Below are 26521 nucleotides of genomic sequence, written 5' to 3'. Positions count from 1 at the left end.
GCATTGGAGACACCAGCCCAAGGCGTGGTAAGTTTGCTGACCCCTGGGTTACAGCATGGGTAGGCAAACTAAGGCCTGGGGGCCAGATCCAGCCCAATCGCCTTCTAAATCCGGCCTGCGGACGGTCCAGGAATCAGCGTGTTTTTACAGGAGTAGAATGTGTCCTTTTATTTAAAATGCATCTCTGGGTTATTTGTGGGGCATAGGAATTCATTCATTTTCCACCCTACCCAAAATATAGTCCACAGGGTCTGAGGGACAGTGGACTGGCCGCCTGCTGAAAAAGTTTGCTGACCCCTGAGTTACAGTGTCCAGCACCATTAATGAACTACAGTTTCCAGGCATCTGTATGGAAAAGCAGCTGCTTCAAATGTTTGGTATAGATGTGCCCTAAATCCTAGCCTGTTTTGTGGAGGTTTGATGTTCAGACCCCATTTTCCTTGCAGATGTAATGCTGCAGCACTCTAATGATGCAATTCACAAACAATTCACCCCAAATCTCACCTAGCTACTGGCTAGGCAAAGGCTTGAAAAAGGAACACAAACCAAACCTGCAAACAAGGTAAAAATTCAGGGGGGCGGAATCCCTCTCTGCTTGAAGATTTTATTACAAAAATAACAGCACCTTGCTCAAAAACCCCAGCTGTCAAATATTCATTAAAAATAATAATCTCAGTACACCCACATTTCAGAGCTCATTATACCTTCTGCTTCAGGGGGAAGAAAATGTAGCGGGTTCTATTTTTTATTTATTAAAAAGAGACCTCTTTGTTTTTTTATTCAGCCTAGCCAGAAGCTGTTCCGATTATGCTCAGAATGTAATATTATTTTCATTCATGAATTGCCTTTCACATAAGATAAACAAAATGCAGGACAGGGGATAAGATTATAAGGGGGCGGGGAGGTAAGAAAGACGTGGAAAATAACCCAAAATGCAATCTGCATTCCAAGCAAGATGCTCTGTTTGAAATAATTTGATGTATTTTTGAGAAGCCACCAATGCCATCACTCTTGAATTCATCCATTGCAACTCATGCGGCACCAAGCTCGGTTTTGGACTCCAAATCCCATCAGCTGCAGTGTTATACAGCTGCACTGGCTGATGGGAGCTGTAGTCTAAACTTCTATAGGGTGCTTGGTTGGCGAAGGCTGGCATTTAGCCTTTGGGCACCCAGAGGGGGTCCTGTTCCTAATGATGGGCAGACAGACGGTACAGGTGGCCTGCCAGATGTTGCTTGACTACAATTCCCATCATCCTCAGCGATGCTTGCTGGTTTTGTTGGGAGTTCAGCAACACCCAGTGTGGTGTAGGTCTCCTCTCCTTGGAGATCGGGGATGGGGAACATTTGACTGACACTGGACTCCAGTGCCCATTAGAGCCCGTCAACATGGCCTAGGAACAGAGGATGATGGGAGTTGTAGTCCAACAGAACACCTCCAGTTCAGTCGCTGGCATCTCCCTTTAAAAATGCAACAATAGGGCAGGGAAACAAGCAATTTCAGCTTCATATGATGCCAGAATTGCATTGGATCATCTCATTTTCTAGAATCGCAGAGCTGGGACACCCAAGAGTCCTCTAGTCCAAACCCCTGTAATGCAGGAATAAGAAAACTACCACAGATCCGAATTAATGCAAGCCCAAAGGCTCCCTGTTAGGCACACATGCAATTACGTGACCAAATATTTGGATGTTGACAAATAATAAATATAAAACAAATTTAGAGGGGGTTGAATGTATGAGAGAACTTTGGAACTGTGGTTAAGCCTCAGATTTTGGTCTCGTTTCAAAAGACTAGCTCCATTGCTTATTACAATACTCAGTAGACTTTAAGGACTCCCAAAAACAGCTTTCTGCCGTCTTCTTAAAAAAAGATTAGGATGCGTTTCTTCGAAGAGTTGTAGCTAAGTTGCACAGCACCCGCTTCGCAGTCAAGACGGTCCCGGGTTCAAATCCTGAATTTCCACGTAGAGCTGGCCGTGTTCCCTGCCAGTAAGTGTAGAGCTGTAAACTAGCTGGACCAACTGCAAGGTAACTTTACTACTCAGAATAATGAGGACTAGAAATTTCTATTTTGAAGGTGGGAGAGCCTCTCCTTTGCATGCAGAAGATTGCAGGTTTGATGCCCAACAGCATCTCCTGGTAGTGGCTCTGTCTCAAAACCTCTGAGCTAGACGGACAAATGCGCTAACTTCTGTCATTTGTTTGCTTCTGTCTAGCTGTGTTCTGGAAACTCACAAAAACTGCCTAGAATTCTTGACATCCAGAATATAAGAGGGTGGTGTTTCTGCACCGATTATACGTTGGGGCAAAATAACCTCAAGAAGTTGCCACAGATTTCAGGCTGCAGTGTGGCAGGTCATGCTCAATTTAGGCTGATAACTACCAGGTGAAACTCTTCACAGGTGGGGCTGAGGATGGCAAGATCAGTTTGGACCACTCCTTGAGGTCTGGTCATTGGAGTGCAGAAAATAAACCACACAGCATTTCAAAGAAATAAGGGCTGTGGCCAGTGTTAGACTTGCTCAAAGCGAACTTACGGAAATCAATGCATGTGACTAATCTAGGTCCGTTCTGCTCTGGGAAAGCCTTCGCTGGAGATAACCCTAAGAGGTCGGGCTGGGACTGCGGACGGGAGCTGCTGGGCCGTGTAAGAAACTGAGATATGAAAGCTAGGAGCTAAATGGCGCCTTAAACCTAGGTTATGGGTGCAACAACTGAATGTCTAGGCACGTTTTAAATAACAAGAATACAAAGCCGAAAATTAATGAACTGCAGCTAAAATCTTATGTTCATTTTTTTCACATGCTCTAGTCTAGACCTTCCCCTGACCACCCCGCTAATATTCTTAAGAGTGTCTCCTCCAGTCTTCAGAGAGTGGCTGGAAGTGGGAAAGCAGAAAAAGGTACTCCTTTCCTTCCACTGCAGTTTTAATCTGAAATCTTAGGCTCAGTACTGCGCTGCTCTCAGAAACTGCTCGCGCTAATGAAATTCCGTCGCAAAACGCGCCTAAAACAATGGGAGTTTTGAACACGGCTGCTGGCGATGGCTGATGTGACGAGCATCACATTTGTTTAATTCTGGGATTTTGCGGGGTGCAGAGCAAGTATTTGTGGTGCTGAACAGAAGACAACTGGTTTGACTTTGGGACGACTGTGGTGTGTAAAATGGAGATTTGGTTTTTCAGCCCTCCCTGAACGGAGTGTTTCTCTGCCTTGCAGACATGACTGGATTTTGCACAGCTTGGGGGGCGGGCGAAGTTCTCCCTCTCTGCCCCGGCCCCAAATCATACTCTGTTCCACCCCAAAGTTAAGGGAAAAAAGCAGCACGGAAGCAATGCTGTTAGATATAGTATTTATTATATATATAATATATATAATATATACATACTTTTTTGTACATTAAATAGAATGAACTCTACTCTTCATTCCTGGTATAGTTTGGTGTGATTCTTCTTTTTTTTCTCAACCCCTCAATCATTTCTGCCTGACGACTACAACATAAAAACCCTAATGTCCAGTTATCTACAAGCACTCCGTTGCCAAGCAGAGGTGGGCAGGCGGGCAGCGAATGATCCCACCAACATATTGCACATGAATGGGGGTCGCGGGGGCGGGGGGGAATACCACCACTATGCTTGTTGTCGGCCAACCCACCCTCCACCCCAAACTACTTACACGTCACCCATCTAAGGGATTCTCCCTTCCCTGGCTTTAGGGTAGAGCACAGCAGCCAAAGGTGATTTTGACTGCAAAATCAGAGCATCTCACAGGCGCTCCTGGGCTCCTCTCGAAAAAGGCTGCTGCTTGCTTAAGGGGGTAGCTGCCTACTGCACTTTGCACCTCATGGCAGAACTAAAAAAATAAGAATTAAGATTCCCAGGGTCCTTGGCTCCTGCCTGCTCCCAAGGACCATGTGGCAGGGTTTCCTTAGGTCCAGCCGCGCTACCCCCTGAACCTTACAGCCTCGGAATTCCCCTTGCTATTGCTAGATCACCCGAGTACAAAGGCACTCAAAAGTTTGAAGCCAGCTGCCTTCTACGATGCTTCCTATTCCCAGCTAGCGCACACACACACACACACCCACCCCACAATTTAAGGGGTACAGCTCTGCTCCAGAAAGGGATGGGCAAAGACTCCTGGGAAGGGGGTCCTTTTTGGGGAGGGGCCCCCCTGCCCCCCACCCCACTCTCTTCCTTATGTTTCCAGGAAATTAGGTGGCATTTTTTGACGTGCACACTCTTCAAAACACATCCTGCTTACGAGATAAGGCACTGGGCTGGGAAACTTTTTAGGGTGGGGGAGTGGAGAATAATCCTAAATGACCACACTGCATAAAACAAGAACTGAGTTCACCTGTCAACATCTGTGCAAGGGCATAAGAGAGAGGGAGCTGCAAGGGTTCTCACCAAATGACAGCTTAAAAAAAACACACCACCCAATTTTTAAAGCCCCCCAAAACCCCCCTCATTTAAGAAAGGGTGTTGCGAGCGACCCGGTCCTCTCTCATCAAGCCCATGCCAGACTGAAAATCAGGACCTGCTCCCTCTCACAGTCTCTAAGGATGCACCGTTAAGATGCAACTTGCTAGAACCTTGGAGCTCTGGGAACAAAATAACTGCTGGGCTTTCCTATGTAGAGGTTAAAAACAGGGAGGTGGGGGGATGGCGACACACAGTCCAGCGACCAGGCAAGCCACTGCAAAGTCAGCCAAACCTTTTGGAGGGGTGGCTTTCTGAGGACCCCCTTCCCCAGTGGCCAAAAAGGGCTTCCTTGTCAAGAGAGAGATGGAATCCACCTCCAGATCTTCCCCTTCACGTTAATTTTTAAAAGCACCCTTCTAACAAGAAAGATCTATTGCTGTTTTACTCTGAAAGAGGCTGTGTATATACATCTATAAACGCGGCTTCTTTCAGAGTAAAATGCAGTCTGCCCCCCATGCTAAAAAGAAAAAAAGGAAAGGAAAAAGCCAGGCAGACGTTTCTATGACTCCAGCGCTTCTGGGGTGACAGAGCTTCGAGAGCGGTGGCTGCCAGGAACCCCAGATTTAATGGGGGTTCGTCTCAGGGCCCCCTTCCGTACAAGGGTCTCAAGTCCTTCTCCAGCAGCCACCCGTTTCCGCCCCTCCCCGGACACAGAGTTCGCCATGATACCCGTTTCGTTCACCTCCCCAGCGCCCCCTCCTGACAAAAGCAGAGAAGCACACGCAGAAAAACAGCAGTAATTCCAGGGCAAAATTAAGTCCACATCTCCGGCAGACACCAAAGGCGGAGGGGCGAGGAGTCCCATGATTTGAAAAAAGCTTGGTGGGGTGGGGAGCAGAGAGACTGGCGGGGGGGGGGGGCGGTGGCTCCGTACGCCCAACAGGAAGGAACCAGAGGACTCTCTTCAGATGTGGGGGGCTAACTGGCTATGGGTGTGAGCCCCTTTTTTTTTATTCACATTTTTTCCTTCCTTTCCTGGGTTTGGCGGAAGAAGGGGTGGGAGAGAGAGAGAAAGGGAGGGGGCAGGTTCTCTCCCTCTCCCTCTGGCCTTTCAAGCTCTGCACCTCCTCAATGGAGGACTTGCAGGTGAGCCCAGGGAGAATGGACGGTCGAACTGACAAGCATCCCGTCCGTCAGGAAGCTCAGGAGAGGCGGTGGGAATCTGGGCCTGCATCAGCCGCGCTGTCCAAAGGCGCCGGCGAGTCCGCATGCGCGAGTCCCTCCTCGGAGACCTCGCCCAGGGCCCCGCTTGCAGCAGAGCCGAGTGGACAGCGGCCTGCGAGGCAGTCTGTGTCCGGGGGTTTGCCGCGGCTGGCTGAGCTCTCTGGAGACTGTGGGATGTCCTCGCAGGCTGGACTGAGGGGGGTGGCGGCGGCGGCAGCAGCAGCAAAGGCCGATCCGCCTGGTGAGGGAACCCCAGCAGTGGACGTGACCTCGATGGCAATGGACCCTACAGGAGCCTCTGCGCGGTCGCTGCTGACCAGAAGGCGGGTCATGACGCTCGAGGCAGACGCCACGTCCTGGAGGTCCCCGCTGGGCCCGGCGGCTTCTGGCGCGACGCTGGGGTCCAGGAGGGAGCCGCTCAGGTTGGACATGAAGGAGGCTTCTGCGATGACGGCGGTCTCCGCCACCCAGTTGAAGTTGTCGCCCAGAGAGGCCACTGTGGCGGCTACGACGGCTGCTGTGTGGGCATCCTCCGGTGCCAGGGGGCCGTCCCCAGCGGGGCCCCCGTCCAGGTGGGGCCGCGGGCCGGCCGGGTCAGCGGGGGCAACGGTGTTGTTGTTGTTGAGGTTGTCCTGCAGGGTGGTCTGGGCCCCACCCTGCTGGTTCTGGAGCAACATCTCCTGGATCCGGATTTGCTGCAGGATGGCCGGCAGCTCGTAGTGGTGGAAAAAGTAGATCATGGAATGCTGTGGGAAAGGCAAGGGGTAGAGGGGGTGAGCTGGGGGCAAAGACGGCTGACATCCACACTGGCCAAGCCTTCTGAATCGTGGCCCATTCCGCTGCCTGCTTCCCCCTCCCAGCCCCTTGGGCAAAACTGGGTGTTTTTAAAAGAAAGCTTACACACCAAAATAACCCAGGCCCAGCACTGAAGAATGCAGAATTCTGTGCCCCTTTTTTGAACTTTTTTATTCATGTTTTCACAACACAGTAAAAGGAACTAACTGAACTACATCTGAAGGTAGAATGTTCATCATGATTGATGTTGCATTGTGTTTTTAATATTTTGTTGGGAGCCAACCAAAGTGGCTGGTGTAACCCAGTCAAATGAACAGCACATGAATAATAAAATGATGATGATGATGAAACATTTTTATGTCTAGGCTCCAAATGGCTCCTTAAACTAGGGTTATGGTTGCCGAAAAGGGAACGCCTAGTTGCCATTTTTGAGCCAGATGGCTCGAATTTCTCAACACGACTTTTCGGTTCCTGAAATTTGTTTTATCTGATCGTGCAGATAAAATAGAACAGACAGAATTCCGCAGTGTGTGAAAACAGTCAATATCCAAGGATCTCCAGGCAAATACCTCCAGATGGTGGAGATGTCAGGAGCCATCCTGGCACCTGGGCATCTTCACTTGGTTGCAAGTGGCCAACAGCCACTGGTTCCAGGCTAAAAGCACCCAGCTCCCCCTACTGTTCCACAAAGTCCTGCTGAGTTCTACATCATCCTGCTTCCTTGCTATGGCTAGTTCTACATCCTGAATGGTTAACCCTGTGGATTTTCCTGCACTCCAGACAAACATGGTGAAACTGCCAACGTACCTGTATGAAAAGCCACGATGTGACCAATGCCAAGCTGCTGTATTGCCCATTGAAGCGGTAATGGTAGGCATAAAAGGCAAAATGGTACAAGTAGAAAAACCTGGAGATGAACAGAGACATGGGGGAAAGGGGGTTAAAGCACATATATCAGTACTGGATTGCGGCAGCACACGCTCCGTAGGGCTTCAATCACACTTGATCTGAAGCTGCAGTTAGTGCAGAATGATGGGTACTGACCTCTTGGATCAGCTGAACTAGCCCTGTTACAGACTCCACATAAAGACCATTTCCACATTTATAAGAACTCGGCCTTTTATCATGGCAGCACCTGTGGAACTCCCTGTCTACTGATGCCAGGTGCCTTCGCTGTGCTCTTTCCGGAGCTTGCTAAAAACATGCCTGTTTAAAAAGGGCCTTCTGAACATGCTGTGGAGGGAAGGGAGCCCATCTGGGAGAAGGAATCTGATCCTAAACCTCCACAGCCTTGAGGAATATATTTGGGAGAAGAAAAGGCTCAGGAATAAACCCTACACAAATCCAGAGTCCCTAAAGCAGTTGGAGGGTGCCTTGCATGCCTCCTTCTGGCAACTCCTGCAGCCAAGCTGGTGCCAAAGGTCTTGCTCTGCTTTCCTTTGGACGCCAGCAAGGCTGAAAGGCAGGTCTTGCCTTCTGGACAGCCCAGGACCTCCAGACACACGGCCCAGGCCTGCGCCCCAGGGAGGTCACATCGGTGCTGCAAACACAGGAGTTTGGCTTCACCCCCAGAGGCACGCTCCGTTGTCTCTCGAGACAGATGGATGCCAACAAACCAGAAAGTTGATGTGTGTTTCTAGTCTATTGCTACTTTAACTTTCTGAAAGTTTTAAGTTATTGTTGCTAGTTCTTTTCTTACAATTGAACAGTGTAAATACAGTGAAATAAATAAATTCTCTCTCTCTCTCTCTCTCTCTCAAATCCATTCTCTCCCCTGCCACATAACTGAAAGATGAGAATGGAAACATTGTGGAAGAAGGGTGGGAAGTCAACCAAATAAGGACCATTGGAAACAGACAGGGCTGAGTTCAGTGGTCAGATCTGGCACAGAAGAGAGCCAATGTGGTGCAGCCGTTACTGAGCTGTGAGTGGCATTAGAAACTCAGAAATAAAAGCTGGGTTCCAAATGGCTCCTTAAACCAGGGTTACAGTTGCCGAAACAGAATGCCTAGTTGCCATTTTGGTGCCGGAAAGCTGGAAAGTCATATTTTTCAGTTTTTGGTTCCTGAAATTCATTCTGATTTTGCAGTTAAAATAAAACGGATAGAATTCCACAGGATGTGTTGCTAGTGTGTGAAAACAGACGGATCCAGGGATCCCCCAGGCAGGCACCTCCAGATAGTGGAGACATCAGGCGCCATCCTGGCACCCGGGCATCTTCACGTGGTCGCAAGTGGACAAAATGTTCCTGGTTCCTGGCTAATTTTGAACGCTGACCTGGAGACCATGCTTCAAGTCCCACACTTGGCGATGAAGCTCACTGCGTGTGACCCTGGGGCCCGTCCCTTGCCTCTCATAGAATCAAAGAATTGCAGAGCTGCAACGGACCCCAGGGTCACTCAGCCCAACCCCACCACCATGCAGGAACCACAACCTATCTCACAGAGCCATTGCATGAATAAAGCAGGGATGGAAGGAGGACGTCACAGGCCACCTCAAGCGGGCTGGGAGAAAAGGAGGCCCATAAACACCAGGAATTAGAAGCTCTGTGTGCCCTTACCTCAGCCAATGCCTCTTGCTGGTGTTGGTGTGGCAGCAGATGGCGTCGTACTGGTCTGCCAGCCACACGATGAGGATGATGTAGAAGGCTGTGGTGGTGTCGTTGAAGAACTCGGACATGATTGCCTCCATGCCTGCCGCAGGATGGGGGAGAGGAGGGGAGAGAGAAGGCCAGCAAGTCATCAGGGAGCTCAGCATCCCAAGAGAGATGTATGAAGAGCCGGCTGGATCAGGCCAAGGGCCTCCTAGTCCAGCATCCTCTCCTCACAGTGGCCAATCAGATGCCCCAGATGAGAATTATTATCCTTATTATTTATATGATGCCCATCTGACTGGGTTGCCCCATCCACTCTGAGCGGCTCCCAACAAAATACTAAAAGCACAGTAAAACAACAACCATGAAAATCTTTCCCATACAGGGTTGCCTCCAGATATCTTTGGAAAGTTGTACAGTTCTTTATCTCCATGGCATCTGACGGGAGGGCGTTCCACAGGGTGGGCGCCACCACCGAGAAGGCCCTCTGCCTGGTTCCCCGTAGCCTTCCTTCTCACAAGAAGGGAATGAGGGAATGCCAGAAGGCCCTTGGAGCTGGACCTCAGTGTCTGGGCTGAATGATGGGGAGATGCTCCTTTGGGTCTACAGGGCCGAGGCCATTTACGCCTTTCAAGGTCAGCAGCAACACTGTGAATTGTGCTCGGAAACATACTGGGAGCCAATGCAGGTCTTTAGGACCAGTGTTATATGGTCCCAGCAGCCGCATTCTGGATTAGTTGTAGTTTCTGAGTCACCTTCAAAGGTAGCCCCACAGACAGCACATTGCAATAGTCCAAGCAGGAAATAACCAGAGAATGGACCACCCTAGCGAGACAGTGTGCAGGCGGGGTGAGCGGTCTCAGATAGAGCTGGCAGACAGTCGCCCTGGATGCAGAATTGACCTGCGCCTCCACAGACAGCTGTGAGTCAAAAATGACCCCCAGGCTGCATACCTGGTCCTTCAGAGGCACAGTGACCCCATTCAGGACCAGGGAGTCCCCCACACCCACCCGCCCCTGAGGGCCTGAGCACAACAGAAGCAACTCTCCCCCCTTGTGATTCCCAGGAACTGGTGCTCAGGACCTAAGGTTGAGCTATGACCCGGTTCAGATCCCCACTGAAGCTCACCGGGTGACCAGGGGCCAGTAGCCACTGACTCTTTTCCAGCCTAGCCTCCCTCACAGGGCTGCTGGGGGGATAAAACGGGGAGAGGAAAGAATCGTGCCCATCACCTTGAGCTCTTTGCTGTCTGTGGGGGTACCTTTGAAGGTGACTCAGAAAAGGTGGTGTGCAAGATGTAAGAGACAGAATGAATGGGCCTGGTACATCCAAGGCAGTTCTTGGCATTCCTGCAAGGTGGTCTCCTTACCCACAAGAGCCAAGATGACGGTCAGCAGTGGGGCTGCCGGGAAGGCAATGGTCATGTTCATCTCCAGCATTTGCAGAAGGTCCACTGTGAGAGGGAGGAGGAAAAAACATTCAAGAGAAGAGGAGGCAGTTGCAGCCCAGGGTTGGGGGAAAAGGAACCCCTCAACACAGATGACCCCAGGTTTGATCTCCAATTAGAAGGAATGCGAAAAGCAGAGGCAAGAGAGAGGCTGCAAATTTTGCCAAATTTTGTCTAGCACATCTCGGTCGACAAACTGTGGTTAGTGCTAACTACAACTTGGCTTCAAAATATTATTTTCAACTTTGTAAATAAATTAAGTTAAATTAGCATTCCACTGCATCTCTCTCTCTCTCTCTCTTTAAAAAAAGTATCAAAGCAGTTTCAGCAATGAAACCATTAAAAAGTTATGGTAAAGGTAAAGGGACCCCTGAACATTAGGTCCAGTCATGGCAGACTCTGGGGTTGCAGCACTCATCTCGCTTTATTGGCCGAGGGAGCCGGCGTACAGTTTCCGGGTCATGTGGCCAGCATGACTAAGCCGCTTCTGGTGAACCAGAGCAGCGCATGGAAATGCCACCCACGTCCCAATTAAAATTAAAAAGTTAGACACCAATTAACCATTCTTCATTGCCTGTATAGGCTGGGCAGAATAGAAAAGTTTCCAGCAAGTGTTTAAAAATTGGCACAGAAGGCACCTGCTAAATCTCTAGTGCAGTGGTTCTCAAACTTTTTTCTCTGAGTCACACTTTCAGAATAAAAATTTGCTCGCACCACACCCATTTTTTTATCAATAAGAAATACACTGGAAAACAAAACAAAAAAACCTAGCAGTGCTTGTTTTATAATATAGAACACAACTACTTCCTAATACAATCCAGAAAGTATAAAACAATGCAGTTACATAAAAGCTGTTCAAAATTTATTTGATTGCCCTTGAATTTTTCTGCCACACTTGCCATCCACTCTTCTGACACCCTTTGACAACCATGCTCTAGTGGGAGGGAGTTCCACAGGGCTGGGCCATTTGCAACAATGGCTCTGTTTCTTGTTGTTGTCAAACCAGCCTCACCGACTCGGGGAATGACCAGCGACGCTCCTGCAGGTGGTGTCAGTGATCAAGCTGGAATATAAGGGCTCAGGAGGCCCCTGAGGAACCCTGGGCCTAAGTTGTTCAGGGCTTTTAAAATTAATACAAGAACCCTGAACCTGGATTGGCAGTAAAGTGGTCAGCCAGAGCAGCCGCTTCAACAATGGCCTCACATTCTCTAACTGTTATATACAAGGTCTCTCTCAGGAGGTTGTCATGGTTTTTAAGCAGAGGTTGGGCTGTCATGGATGCTGCATTTCAAGAATGATGACCCTCGGGTTCCCTTCAAACTGCGGACCTTCTGATGCCGACTCATCCGAAGTGGCAAGTCTTGTTTGAACCCTCTACCCAGGGGGTTGGGGAAAGAAGAAAACTGCTGTTTTTGTCCTCCAGCAAACAGACCACTTGGGCTCTCGGAAAGCCAGCAAGACCGGATGAAATACTTACCGATAAAAACGAAGATCTGGTGGTGCGAGTATCGCAGAAGCATGGAGACAGAGAGAGTCTGGAAAAGAGAAGGGGTGGGCAAGTGTTAGAGCCCCAGCTCCCTATGAATGTAGGGCAGTGTCACCCCCCCAAAAAAAAAAACACCCCCAACCAACCAAAATTCTAATAGTTGCAGACACCTGCCCTTTCGCCTGAATTAAATACCGAAGGCACTGTACACATGAGCTCCCAAATAATTAGCTTTTAATAATCTTATCTCCAGTGCTATTTAATAGTCAGTGCTTATTTAATCTTCTTCTTCCTTGGAGGTTTCTAAGCAGAGGATGGATGGACACCTGACATGGATGCTTGAGCTGAGATTCCTGTCTTGCAGGGGGTTGGACTAGATGACCCTCGGGGTCCCCTTCCGACTCTGTGATCCAGGGATGGCTCAACTAGGAAACTAATGAACCTTAAGCTTCAGGGCCTCCAATTCCAGAGGGACCCCAGGAGCGAATTTAGTCCACACTGCCTAAAATTTTTGAGTCACACAAATCAATGAATTTGTTGTTGTATATACAGTACTTCAACAATCCCAAAGTTTGAGTGTCAGTAGTGCAGATGTTTTAAAGGTGTGGTGATCTGTCATGGAACAACCCTCTCCCCTTGAAGAAGATGATTTCAGTAATTATCCAGACCTCATTGCTGGTTGTGAAGGCCTCTGAGCTGAATCCCTCAATATCACCCAGCCAGGAACTTCACTGGGTTCTCAGTCAATTATTTTAACCACAGACCACTCAGGGAGCTTTGGCTGGCTCCTTCATTATACACCTTTAGGCACCTGGTGAAGTTGTTCGTCTTCAACCAGGCCTTTGGCTGATATTATTATTATTAATTATTATTATTATTATTATTATTATTATTATTATTATTATTATTATTATGTCCATCTGACTGGGTTGTCCCAGTCACTCTGAGCAGTTCCCAGCAGAATAAAACATTAAGCACTGAAAACTTCCCTGAACAGGGCTGCTTTCAGATTTCTTCTGAAAGTCAGATACTTGTTTATTTCCATTATTTCCTTGACATTTGATGGGAGGGCATTCCACAGGGTGGGTGCCACTACCGAGAAGGCCCTCTGCCTGGTTCCCTGTAACCTCACTTCTCGCAGTGAGGGAATTGCCAGAAGACCCTCGGAGCTGGACCTCAGTGTCCTGGATGGACGATGTGGGTGGAGACGCTCCTTCAGGTCTACAGGCCCGAGGCTGTTAAAAGGGTATTCACTTCCAATATCCTTTTAAATGTGTTGTGGGAGGGGGGGTTATTGATTTGTTGTTGCTCTTATTTTTATTATTTTTATTTTATTATTTTTATTATGTAACACCTACATTTTATTATGAAAAGACCTACATTGGCTCCCAGTACGTTTCCAAGCACAATTCAAAGTGTTGGTGCTGACCTTTAAAGCCCTAAACGGCCTCGGCCCAGTATATCTGAAGTATATCAGTATACCCCCATCATTTTACCCGGACACTGAGGTCCAGCACCGAGGGCCTTCTGGCAGTTCCCTTACTGCGAGAAGCCAAGTTACAGGGAACCAGGCAGAGGGCCTTCTCGGTGGTGGCACCCACCCTGTGGAACACCCTCCCACCAGATGTCAAAGAGAACAACAACTACCAGACTTTTAGAAGACATCTGAAGGCAGCCCTGCTTAGGGAAGCTTTTAATGTTTGATGTATTACAGTATTTTAATATTTTTTGGAAGCCACCCAGAGTGGCTGAGGAAGCCCAGACAGATGGGTGGGGTATAAATAATAAATTATTATTATTAATTATTATTACTACTATTATTATTTTTGCAATTTTATGTTGTGGACTGCCCCGAGATCTAAGGGTGAATGGTGGGATACAAATTTAATAGAAAATATAATAATAATAATAATAATAATAATAATGATAATAATAATAATAATTGTTCAAGAACTCTCCTGGGATCTACTGGGGCTGAAAAGCAGCCCACGAGCTGACACAGAATACTCACGAATATGACCATGATGACGAATGCTGCCAGGTACGAGGTGCGCGCCATCCACATGCTGATGAATCGGTAGTGTTCCCCAGATACCACATTGCGGAGGAATCCTGAGCAAGGACAGAAGGGAAGGGAAGGCAGCAGTGGTGGGGATGGACAGGAGGAAAAAACAAGGACATTTCAGCAACAAAGATCTCCCAAGGTGGACTTAGTCCAATTAGTTGGCTCTGGCACCATCTAGTGTTGGGCTTGCTGCCTTCTGCCCCACCAGAGATTGCAACAGCCCAGCCCAGATCTGTAACTGAGTAAGAACAGAGACCAATTATATACATAAGCTTAAACCTTTGTTCTCTTCGTTTTCAGCCAAGGCTTTCACGCTGGACATGAGGATGTCGTCGTAGCCAAGGAACTCGTCCAGGAGCAGGCGGCTGAACCGGTCTCCAAAGCACTGGTCTCGAGTGGGGTCTGGGGAGGATATGGAGAAGAGGGTGTGTGAAAAACCAGAAAACTGGCTGTGCTGACAGCAGCAGAAAGAAGCAAGCCAAGGGGTGTCATGGGATGCTCAGAAATATTCCAACTTCTGGAGGGGAATGAGTGGGCGTTTTGTGATTTGGGAGGGAGGCACCATGGCACAGGGAAAAGAAAAAGCGGGGGCCAAGTAGTGGCCAATGCAGGCCTAAATGCAACAAGGAGCAACCCCGGGTTCAAATCTTGCCACCACCCCTTTAAGTTCACTATGTGGACTTTCGAGCAAGGCAGTTTCCCGTCTGCAACATGGGAATCAATCTTCCAGCGTGGCAACACACCCCCTTTGCTGCACCTTTGTACTTTTGTACCTCCAGGCTGTGATACTTAATTATTTACCGTATTTTTCGCTCTATAAGACACACCAGACCACAAGACGCGCCTAGTTTTTGGAGGAGGAAAACAAGAAAAAAAAAATTCTGAATCTCAGAAGCCAGAACGGCAAGAGGGATCGCTGTGCAGTGAAAGCAGCAATCCCTCTTGCTGTTCTGGCTTCTGGGATAGCTGCGTAGCCTGCATTCGCTCCATAAGACACACACACATTTCCCCTTACATTTTAGGAGGGGAAAAGTGAGTCTTATAGAGCAAAAAATACAGTAAATTGTTGATTCTTTCTTTCATTATGTTTGCCGCTATTTTTTCCATTAACAAATCATATAGATGATAGATAGATAAAGATAATAACAACAACATTTGTACCCTGCTGCTCAACCTCCCTCCGCCCCCGCCCCAACCAGGCTCAGCAAATGAACAAACCTCCACCCTCAGCTGAACGGAAAAGCAAACCTTCTTACCCAGCGTCACAACCATGACAGGGATGCTGAGGCGCTGGCGGGTGCTGTGCGACAAGCGAAGGAACCCGTATTCAAAGGAGTATTCCACGATGTACTCTTCCTGGGGCCAGACTGGAAGAAAATGGTATTTTTTAAAAGGCCAAGAGGATGGAAAACCAGAGATGCCCCCAGGGGTACTGCCTCAGCCTAGTTCACCACAGCACGACCGTCGATTAAAAGAAGCCTCGCTGGGTGCTCCAAGGAGCTGGGGAAAGTTCCGAAAAGGACAGGGAAAATGACTCTGCTATGAGGAAAGCTTGCAGTGTTTGGGTGTTCTTAGTTAAGGAAATAAGGGGCGACATGCTAGAAGCCTGTAAAATTAATGCAGGGCATGGAAAAAGAGAAAGGTTTTCCTCGCTCTCTCATAACATTAGGAGTTGTGGACGTCTAATGAAACTGAACGTTGAGAGATTCAGGACACTCCCCCGCCCCCCAATAATTTTTTTACTGAATTTCCATTTTTTTACAAATTGACTTTAAATCAAATGCTTACATTCGTTTCCTGATAGACTTCCCACTTCCACCTCCCGTGTTTTTGTATATATATCAAACTCCCGCCTATTTCAAAAATACCTCTAAAACAATTACTTTATCATTTTCCTTCTGCTGCTCCTTTCCTACCTGCAATTTAACTTGTTTGTAGTGCTTTTCCAACTAGTCCCCACCCCCCAATGCCTCCATTCTTCTATAAAAAGTGCATTTTTTTGACCTCTTAATATCGCTGCCCGCCCCTCTCCATGGCATTAAGGTCATTGAGAGCGGGTCAGTTTCAAAGGCTGCATGCCCCGAGAGTGCGCAGGCAGTGGGGCCTTCTCTGCTGTGGCCCCACTCCCATCAAAAAGGAACCTCTCCCACACACAAGGAGAGGAGGCAAACACCGAAAGAAAAGAAGTGGCAGGTGCAAAGGGAAGGGTGTGGCAAAGGTGAGGAGTGGGAAGGAGGGTTATTTAAAGGGTCTGCAATGTCGTCTCTTTACCTGCTTTGGCTAGCATCTCAAACTGGGACACCGTCTCGCTGAGGGGCTGCATACCTTTAGACGCCGACTCGCCGCTGAAGGAGAACTCTTGGCTCTCGTTGGGGGCTGGCACCTTGGCGCCGCCCAGGCGGGAGGGCTTGAGGAAGACCTTGGGCTCGATATCCAGCTCAAACTGGGATCAGCGGAAACAGAGGAGAAGAGTTCAGGGAAACGCAGAAGCTGCCTTCTACCAAGCATCAGATCCACTGGTCCTTCTAACTCAGCGGTTTCCAAAGTGGGCATTACCTGGGGGGATGCTAAGGGGCAAGGGGGCAGCGGGAGGTGTAAATGGCCACCAGACTGTGAAAAGCTGGCATCACTGGATCAAGTTCATCCATTGTGTTGAATTAATTCAGCTAAATAATAGGACTGGGCAATATATTGATGTACTGTATTGTCCAAAACTGGTCTGAAGTCCCAATCATGAGGTTGGTTGCATAGTTTCTGACCTGGCAATATATCATGAATCATGATGTGTGTGGTGGTGGGGGGGGGTGCTATGCAAAAATTACAACGTGAAGCCAGCCAATGCCTCTACATAGCTCCATCCTCATTTCAGACACTGTGAAATATCAGCAGATTGCAATGTTTAGCTGGTGATATATCACAATGTTGAAACCAGGTATTGCCCAGTCCTATTAAATAGCTTAAACAGGATTGTGTGGGGGGGGGGGCGAAATGTGCAATTAACTGTTACTGTTTTGAATTTTAGGGTTTTTTATAGGGTGGGGTAAGGGATGCGAGTGGTGCTGTGGGATAAACCACTGAGCCTTGGGCTTGCCGATCAGAAGGTTGGCGGTTCAAATCCCCGCGATGGGGTGAGCTCCCGTTGCTCGGTCCCTGCTCCTGCCCACCTAGCAGTTCGAAAGCACATCAAAGTGGAAGTAGATAAATAGGTACCGCTCCAGCGGGAAGGTCAACGGCATTTCCGTGCGCTGCTCTGGTTCACCAGAAGCGGCTTAGTCATGCTGGCCACATGACCCAGAAGCTGTACACTGGCTCCCTCGGCCAATAAAGTGAGATGAGCGCCGCAACCCCAGAGTCGGCCACAACTGGACCTAATGGTCAGGGGCCCCTTTACCTTTTTATAGGGTAGGAGGCACTGGGGATGGAACCAAGGGGGCAGTGACCCAGTATTTTTGGGAACCACCGATCTAACTCATTGGCTTCTATTATTATTATTTGTCCGCCATAAGGTTGCAGGACACATGGCAGCAATTTAAAAGAAGCAATATCCAAAACCATTAAAACCATTTACAGTCTGAAGAAGAGGGTGAGTCCTGACACACACACACACACACACCTTCATCTCCCCCGGATGCAATAAAGTGCGTCTCTCCCGCTTCAGTCTCTGCAGCCACAGCAGGTTGATTCCACCCGCTAAGGCACACTCTTCCATTGTCTCCCAAGCCTGACGGATGCCAACCAACCACATATATCAGGTGTCAAAGATCATGTGCACTATAAGCAACAAGGCATTTCTCTCAGGGGGCGATAAAGAATCTAGTTGTTTACGCTGCGTTTGACAGCTCCTCTCAGGAAAAACATTTGTTGTGGCACAGAGAAATAGCGCGTCATCGTTAAGGATCCAAAATTACTTTTATAACATGCAGCAACCTTTAAACAGCCATACGGAGAAGCTAGACACACACACAAGCCCCCGCAGCCTCCTGCCAACCTCCCCCAAGGCAAAATAATCTCTAAACAGAGAAATGAAATAGTCCCCCAGCCCTGAAAGGCTAGATGAGGTCTAATACGAAGCACAACTGCGGTGGCAGACAGCAAATGGTAGCTTTCAGCTGGTTTATTTAATCCCCGTTCTGGGTTGCACTCAACGCAAATGGAAATATATATATATATATATATATATATATGAGGAGCCATATTGGAGAAAATTAAATGAAATTAAGGAGTAAATTGAGTGAGTTAAATCAGCTGCGTTGCCACCCGGGGACTCCTGGCAATTTGTTCACACAAGGCATTAATTTGGTTTAACAAACCTTTAATGTACTACATGCTGGTTCGATCGCAAGGGAGGAAAGGAAATTACTGTTTGGTGGGTGGGGAAGAGGACCCGTTAATTATTGCTGGCTCTGTAGGGCTTGGAAGAAATGAAACAAAAACCCAGCCCAGCAGGACCACATAATGTTTTTCTACACTAGTGAGAAACAGAACTTTCAATGTGGCAGCAGCTGCCCTCTGGAACTCCCTGCCTCTTGATATGAGGCAGGCGCCTTCACTGTACTGTTTCAGACACCTGCCACAAACTTGCATACATTTACTATATGGGCTGGACGTGGATGGCGCTGTGGGTTAGGACTTGCCGACCAGAAGGTCGGCAGTTCGAATCCCTGCGACGGGGTGAGCTCCCGTTGCTCGGTCCCTGCTCCTGCCAACCTGGCAGTTCGAAAGCTCCTCAAAGTGCAAGTAGATAAATAGGTACTGCTCCAGCGGGAAGGTAAACGGCGTTTCCGTGCGTTGCTCTGGTTCACCAGAAGCGGCTTAGCCATGCTGGCCACATGACCTGGAAGCTGTACGCCGGCTCCCTCGGCCAGTAAAGCGAGATGAGTGCCGTAACCCCAGAGTCAGCCACAACTGGACCTAATGGTCAGGGGTCCCTTTACCTTTACCTTACTATATGGGCTGCATCCAACAAAGTTCTACTCAAGGGTACACCCATTAAAATTAATAGGCTGTAATGTCACACCTTTTAATTTCAATGAGTCTACTCTGAGTAGGACTAAAGGCAGAGACAAACCCTATATATTTTTGGAAAGCTGTTTGTTCGCAATGTTATTTGGAACCTCTTTATAATATCGAACCATATTTTGCATGACGGTTCCAAAGATCAAGAAGCATGTTTTCGTCCAAGTAGGGATACAACTGGACCCAATTCTGAATCAAGAATATAGGGCTGAACCTTTCAAAGCTGTGCTGATAGATCATTCATTACTCGACGGCTTCCTAGAAGCAACTGTCTAGCTCTGGGACTAGATGGGAGTGAAATCTGACGGGACAGGAGTCTGACGGTTTTAAAAGACAATGAGCATCTTGGAGGCTGAGTTTTGTCAGAATCAAGTACACACTTCCAGAGTTGGCACAAAATACATTACCTCTAGTAGATGAGCCACCAGAGTCAGTGGAGGGCTGTGAAAATTTGTGCCCAGGGATTTTTAGACTGGTTTACTCATGTACTAACTGAAACCAAAGGGGCGCATGGGTTGCCAGATGTGAAATATATTGGCATTATTTTCAGCTCTCCTGCTCCACTATCTAGGAAAGCAAGAGTCACGATCAGAGTGCAAGGACACATTTCAGCCAGGCAAAGAATGCTCAAGGAGGGTGCGGAGCAGGGCTGGTGAGGGTGCGTGGCCTAGGGGAAAAGTCCCCAATGCTAAACAGAGAGGCCCAGAAGGTCCACATTTAGGGTTTTCCAGCTGTTGGTGTTGCTTACGCAATGCCTTGTAACTGAGGCTGCTCTCAAACAGTTCCTTGGAGCCTCAATTAGCCACTGAGAAGCCCTCTCTCTAAAAAGCATCCAGGTTTTGCATTTCCAGCAGGGAGAACCAGTGATGACGGATCGTACCCAAGAGGATCTCCACAGCAAGGAGATGGAAAAAGAATGCAGAACTCTGGAGTTGGAAGAGACCCCTTTAGGCTCATACATCCCAACCCCCTGAAATGAAAGAATCAAAGCTAAAGAATCCCTTGCAGGCGGCCGTCCAACCAGTGATAGAAACTGAGACATGAAAGCTAGGAGCTAAAGGCACCTTAAACCTAGGTCATGGGCGCTGCAACCGAGCGTCTAAGCAGGCTTTTTTTATAACAAGAATACAAAGCTTAAAATGAATGAACGGCAGCTAAAATCTTATGTTTGTTTTTCACATGTTCTAGTCCTCATCTGAAGACTGCAAATGGCAAAGCCATACTTTCCATGCACCAAGAACAATGGGAGTTTTGAAAGCTGCGCCCAACCTCTGTTTAGAAACTGCTAATGAAGGAGAGTCCACCCACTTAGAGATGGTCTGCTGTGCTCCACCCTACCTTGATGGAGCTGTTCTCAAACATCTCCACGCTCATTTCCTCCTCCTCTTCTTCTTCCTCCTCCTCCCCGCCAGCTGCCTCAACCACCATACCCGGGAAGCGGTCGCTCTCGCAGAACTGGAGGAAGATGGGGGCGCGGCTGGAGTTGCGCTGGATCTCCACCCGCAGGATCCCATCACGCGGCCACTTGTCTCGGACGTGCTCCAGGCAGTTGATGGGGGAGCGGGAGAAGGCGATGTGGATATACGCCAGGATGAAGAGCACAAACAGGGCCTGGAAGAGGGTGGAGAGAGGCGGAAAAATTAGAAGCAGGAGAAACAGGAATCAAGGACCGCATTCCCTTCTTAGAGTAGTGCCACAGGCTAGTTTCTGCACACTCGCACCCGTCTCTCTCTCCTCCATCTGAACAAGCAAGTGGCATTATCAGAGGTCAACCTTCCTGGGGTCACATGACTGTGCTGGCTGAGGCCAGATGCAAAAGTGGGCGGGGCAATAGGGGCAGATGCCAATAGAGGCAATAGATGGCAAGCTAGTTTCTAGACATACTGACAGGAGCTTGCTGTTGTTGTTGTTTAGTCGTTTAGTTGTGTCCGACTCTTCGTGACCCCATGGACCAGAGCACACGAGGCACTTCTGTCTTCCACTGCCTCCCGCAGTTTGGTCAGACTCATGTTTGTAGCTTCGAAAACACTGTCCAACCATCTCGTCCTCTGTTGTCCCCTTCTCCTTGTGCCCTCCATCTTTCCCAACATCAGGGTCTTTTCCAGGGAGTCTTCTCTTCTCATGAGGTGGCCAAAGTATTGGAGCCTCAGCTTCAGGATCTGTCCTTCCAGTGAGCACTCAGGGCTGATTTCCTTCAGAATGGATGCGTTTGATCTTCTTGCAGTCCATGGGACTCTCAAGAGTCTCCTCCAGCACCATAATTCAAAAGCATCAATTCTTCGGCGATCAGCCTTCTTTATGGTCCAGCTCTCACTTCCATACATCACTACTGGGACAGGAGCTAGCCAGCAATAAATCACACCCTGCACACTGGAGTTAACTCTTTATTAGAACAGGATCTGCACAGACCTGGTGGAGGGTCAGGTGCAATGGGCACAGGAACCCATGTATCAGTTGCCAAGACTGAAAGTCCCTGCCTCCCCACAGCCATTTAAGTCCCCTCCTCTCCAAGCAATCAGAAACTGCAACAGAGTGAAGGCAACCTCTCCTCCACCCTTTCATGCCTCTCCTGGTTCTGGGAGACAAGGGGGGAGGGGAGACTGTCACAGCAGGAGGGGGAGACACCCGTGACTTCACCAGCTGGACTCATAATCTTGGCCTCCCTCCTCTCCTGCTGCAGTTTCCACCTCTGATTCTGGACTGCTCTCTGCCACAGACTCTCCCTGCTCACTAAGCCCTATTACCCCTTCAGCTGAACAAGGTTAGAGTTGGTTAGAGTGCAGGGCTGATAACGCCAAGGTTATCTACGAGAATCACTGTCCCACCACCAATCCCCAGGCTCTGAGCCTTCTTCCTTTGGGGGTTCCTCTGCTGGTACCTCCCAACATCCCTCTGCATCCAACCAATGCCTGACGTCCACACACTTACACACCCCACTCTGTCCTATAGAGGCATTAGCAGAGTTCATGGACACATCCCAGACCACACAAAGATGAGAGAACGTTTTTTGGACACCCCCCCCCAAAAAAGCTGTTGACTGATAATTTTTGTGGGCTAGTTAGCTTCTGTGTATTGATTTGCAAGGCTGAATGAACAGGAAACTTCCTCAAATGTTTACAACAGGGATAGGGACCCCCGGGGCCTCCCAGAAGTCATTGCACTCTAACTCTGGTCATCCTTGAGTCTTGGCCAAGTGGGTTGAGTAGAGCCAAAGGAGTTACAGGACGGTAGACTTTGGCTGACTGTTTGGAGGAGCTTCCAGAGAATGTTCTCTCCCGAGTCATCACCACCCTAAAACTCTGAGGGCAGTGGAACTACCAAGAGGGGACCCCTCCAGTGAGAGACCCCTCCTGAGAGTGCCTGGAGGGAAGCGGCCAAAGTCAACTTAGATATTTGGTACCCGAGTCATGAATACTAATATCAGCACCACCTTGAACTGGACCCAGGAATGAACCATCAACCAATGCAGCTGTTATATAACAAGGGTCACGAGAGTCCAAAACGGAGGCCAGCCAGTCAACAGGCAGCTGCATTTTGGATGAGTTGACGTTTTTTAGGTAGTCTTCAAGGGCAGCCCCACACCAAGTGATGTAGCACCTGTCAGGATTTCCTGCCTGAAGCGAGAAGCTTGAATAAATAACCTACAAGATCCCCTCTGCAATTCTATGAGCCTGGATTTGCAAAACTGTCCATGCAAGTTGACAGCTCTCAGTAAGTTCTGCTAGGGGGGCTGTTTTTGTGGGGTTAACAGAGAAAAAACTTCCTTTCACCTGGACAGACCATCCAAACCCAGTACTGCAACGCAATGACAGGCACAGGATCTCCAGCCAAGAGCCTTTCTCAGCTCTATCCAAAGATGCCAGAGATCAAACGAGGAGCTTTTGCAAGCTCTACAACCAAGCTACAGCCTATATCAACATCAGCATTCCTAACACTTCTGTGTGTGTGTGTGTGCTTAAGCCACCGAAAAACCCCACCTTCCTATTTCTTAAGAGCTGTGATGTTGCAAGGTACCCCAGGGGTCATCTTGTTTAACCCCCTGCAATGCAGCAGGCTAGTTGCCAGTGATAAAAACTGGGATAGAAAAGCTAGGAGCCAAATGGCTCCTAGGACCTGGGCTGTGGGCGCCAAAACAGAATGTCTAGTCGCCATTTTGGGGGGGGTCGGCAACACGTTTTATTTGTTATTTTGATAAGCATGAACTAATACGTAATTCACATGAGACACATTGCTAATATCACGTTTTTATCAGAAATTGTTAATACACGTTAATTTGGTGTTTACAATAAAAATATTGGTAGCATACTTCAGTTTTCAAAACACTCTACTCTTTATTATTAAACTCCTTAACGTATTGCCTATCGTTAACATGTACTTTGAGGCTTCAAAGCACATACATTACAGTAATATTTGAGCATCAGCTAGGCGCAAGAAATGGCACCCAGACTTTTTGAGGTGCTCGCAAATTGATAATATTTCGGCACAAAATGCACCTGACACCCTGCTAATTTCGAACCCTGCTAGTCACCTGTGGCGATTAAATGTTGCACCCAGCCAACCAGGAAGAATCCTGTAAAAGCTTAAGAGAGGAGTGAGGAGGGAAAGTGTTTCCAACTCAAAATTTAATGTGCAACAAATTATTTCCATGTGACGGTGCGCAAATGCTGTGTTAAATGTATGTTTGAAGCTGGAAGTATTTAGGATTCAGCAGGTGGAAAGTAAAGGCTTCCTTGATATATAAGAAGTGGGAAGGCTTTCTCTGACAGAGGAGCACATTGAGAAACCTTCAGGAGGGACCAGTGTTGGGTGGGGCCAGGGGCAAAAGTGGGCAGAGCAAGAAATGTATTTTTTACTTTGCGTAGACTAGTTCCTACACACCTAGTCTCTGCTCCGCCCAGGCAAGGAGGAGGCCTGATCTGAGTTAAAGGTCCCTGCAGCACAACGTATTTGACTTTTATTTATCCATTTATTTAATCTATATACCACCCTTCCTCAAAAGATCTCAGTGCAGTTCACATAACAAAATACAAGATAATTGAACCCAAACAACAACCCCCACCCCTTCCCACAGATACATTTAAAAGGCTGTAGCATATTAATCAGCCAAAGGCCTAGTTGAAGAGGAATGTTTTCATATGGTGCCTAAAAATATATAGTGAAGGTACCAGGCAAACTTCCTTGGGGGGAGTATTCCACAAATGGGGAGCCACTGCAGAAAAGGCCCTGGTCTCATGTTGTCACCCTCATGTGGAGGAGGTACACAAAAAAGGGCCTCAGATGTTGAACACAGTCAACCTCCCCCCCCACAAAAAAAAAAAAAACACTTTACCTTGAGAAGTACGAAGAATTCAAATATACGACGGAAGGAAGGTGGGAAGAGGCGGGCGTAGGTGACGGCCATCTTGAAGAAAAGGGCATGGAACAAGCGGTCACGTACGTTGATGAGGGGGTTCTGGTTGAGGTTGCGGACCCCACGGTTGTTTCCGACAGGGGCCCTACCGCCCACATTATTGTTCATTGGGTGGTGGTGGTGGTTGCCTTGGTTCTCTGACATCCTTTTCCAAGACAGGTGTTAGCTTTCCACGGGCGAATTCAGATTTGGTGAGCAGCCCAACTTTGCTTGGATAAGAGAAAGTGCTCAGGAAGCGGCCTGTGGGGTCGTCTTGGTAAGGTTTCTCCAGGGGGTGGGGAAAAGCGGCCGAGGGGGAGGCGAAAAAACAAAAAAAATAAGAGTCACTCCTTCCCCACAAGGGAAAAAAAAAATCCACGCACAGCAGGATAAAGAGAAATTGTCTTTTAAATGGGCTGATGCAAAAGTTTCAGTAACTTTGTAAACCGGTGGGAAATTTTTTTGGGGGGCGGAGAGGCATCTCAGATACTGGTTTGAAAAGTCACCCAAAGAAAGTAAGGGGGAATGTTAAGCTTCCTAGGTTGCAATTTATATAATGTTGGAAGGTAGCAGGCGGGGGGGGGGGGGGGAGAGACTGAATCCTATGGGACTTTTGGGTCGGAGGGGAGCAACACTAATAGTCCCCAGAAAAGAGGGGCTACCCCAAGACAACAGAGCAAAAGGGAGTCTGGGGGGTCCAACACGGTAGGGTTCCGAGGGGGGAGGCAGAGAGAGATCCTAAAGAGTTCAAGTTGTGGGGTTTCTTAAGGGGGGAGAGTCAAATCTGTGTGGTGAGGAGAGGTGGTGAAGCCCTTCTTTAAATTGGGGAAAGGGGTCAGACAAAGAAGAGACTATGCTAGCAAAATAATTAGGGGGGAATGCCTATGTTTAAAACTCCCCAAGTTGGGCTGGGGAGAGGAAAAGAAAAAGGGGTGGGGGTGTTAAAACCTTTGATTTAGATGTTGAGGGCTGCCAAATCCCACCGTTGTGGGAAGAGGATCAGGTTGAATGGGGGGGGGGAGGAAATGCCAGCCTCAAAAAGGGGAGAAAGAGAAAAGGAGTCTTAAAGCCCCTTCCTTTTGGGGGGGGGTTGGCTGGAATGCTAAGCAGACCCCAAAATCGAAGGGTGGGGTGAAAGATAGTTATAAGGAAGATATTAAAGGGAGGAGGAATATGCCTATTTTAAAACACCCCAATCTAAGGGGGGAGGAGGAAGATGGATGTGGGGCGATTGCGGGGGGCCCCAAACCCCAAACCCTTCCCCTTCAGAACTCGGGGGTGGGGGAACAGACACCTTTCCCCCCGAAAAAAAAATTCAAGGGAGGGGGCGAGGGAGGAAGGAGGACTAACCCCCCCCCAAAAATGGGCCCACCCCCCAAAAAAGAGAGAGCCGCCCCACAGATGTCAATAGGTGTGGGGAGGGGGTGACAGGATACCAGGCTGGGGTGGGAGCGAGGCCCTACGGGGAGGGAGGCTCGAGCTGGGCCGGCTTCTCCCCTCCTTTTCGGGGCGCCTCCTCTGAGGGGGGGCCGGCGAAGGAGCGCCCCGCCGCCGAGCTGCCTCCTCTCAGTCCCCCTTCGCGTCCGCGCCGGCCGCCGCCATCTTGTTTGGTTCTCTTCCCTCCCATCTCCTCTTCCTCCTCCTCCTCCTCGCCCCGCCCACCACGGCGGGCGCGGTGAGAGAAGCGCCGAGCCGGGGGAATGGGAGGGACGGAGAGGATTCTGGGAAAGCACGCAAGGACGCAAACCCTCTAGTAGAACGTCATGTCTAAACTGCGGAAGAGGAGGAGAAGGAGCTCCAAAGGGGATGCGGTCAAGATTGAGAGGCTGTAACACAACGCTTCCGGCTCTGAATTAACATGTGTCCTAGAGGGTGGAGATGAGATGAGCTTGAGTCTTGACTGATCAATTTTTTTTTTTTTAAAGCACTTTTAATTTTCCCTGAGTGTGATTGGGTACGTTGGGGGAAAATGTTCAAAAAATGAATTTTTTTCTTTTACTTCCTCCACTCACCCACACAATCCACCCACCTCCACCTGTTGAATTTCTACCTGCGTCGTGAAGAAAGCTTACTGGGTCGAGGAG

General features: G+C 48.7%; 1 protein-coding gene across 3 annotated transcripts; it reads right to left on the bottom strand.

The window, feature by feature from the left end:
* Window positions 1-3339: 3339 nt before the first annotated feature.
* Window positions 3340-26099, bottom strand: TMEM259 (transmembrane protein 259). Of its 3 annotated transcripts, XM_079960591.1 has the most exons (12): window positions 25874-26099; window positions 24378-24723; window positions 20387-20659; window positions 16304-16475; window positions 15289-15399; window positions 14312-14434; window positions 13979-14079; window positions 11959-12016; window positions 10404-10487; window positions 9002-9134; window positions 7249-7348; window positions 3340-6392 (listed from the first exon to the last, which is right to left on the bottom strand). In XM_079960591.1, the coding sequence occupies exons 2-12, from the start codon at window positions 24600-24602 to the stop codon at window positions 5625-5627; spliced, it is 2148 nt and encodes a 715-aa protein (XP_079816717.1). In that variant the 5' UTR covers window positions 24603-24723; window positions 25874-26099; the 3' UTR covers window positions 3340-5624. The 3 variants fall into 3 exon arrangements, with proteins under 3 accessions (XP_079816717.1, XP_079816716.1, XP_079816718.1); XM_079960590.1 differs by having other exon boundaries at window positions 24378-26099; XM_079960592.1 differs by having other exon boundaries at window positions 16358-16475; window positions 24378-26098.
* Window positions 26100-26521: the final 422 nt, after the last annotated feature.

The sequence above is a fragment of the Podarcis cretensis genome, assembly GCF_951804945.1.
Source record: "Podarcis cretensis genome assembly, chromosome: 18".
In the NCBI taxonomy this organism is placed as follows: Eukaryota; Metazoa; Chordata; class Lepidosauria; order Squamata; family Lacertidae; genus Podarcis; species Podarcis cretensis.
Note: the sequence above shows the minus strand (reverse complement) of the source record. Positions and strands in the feature narration are given on the sequence as shown.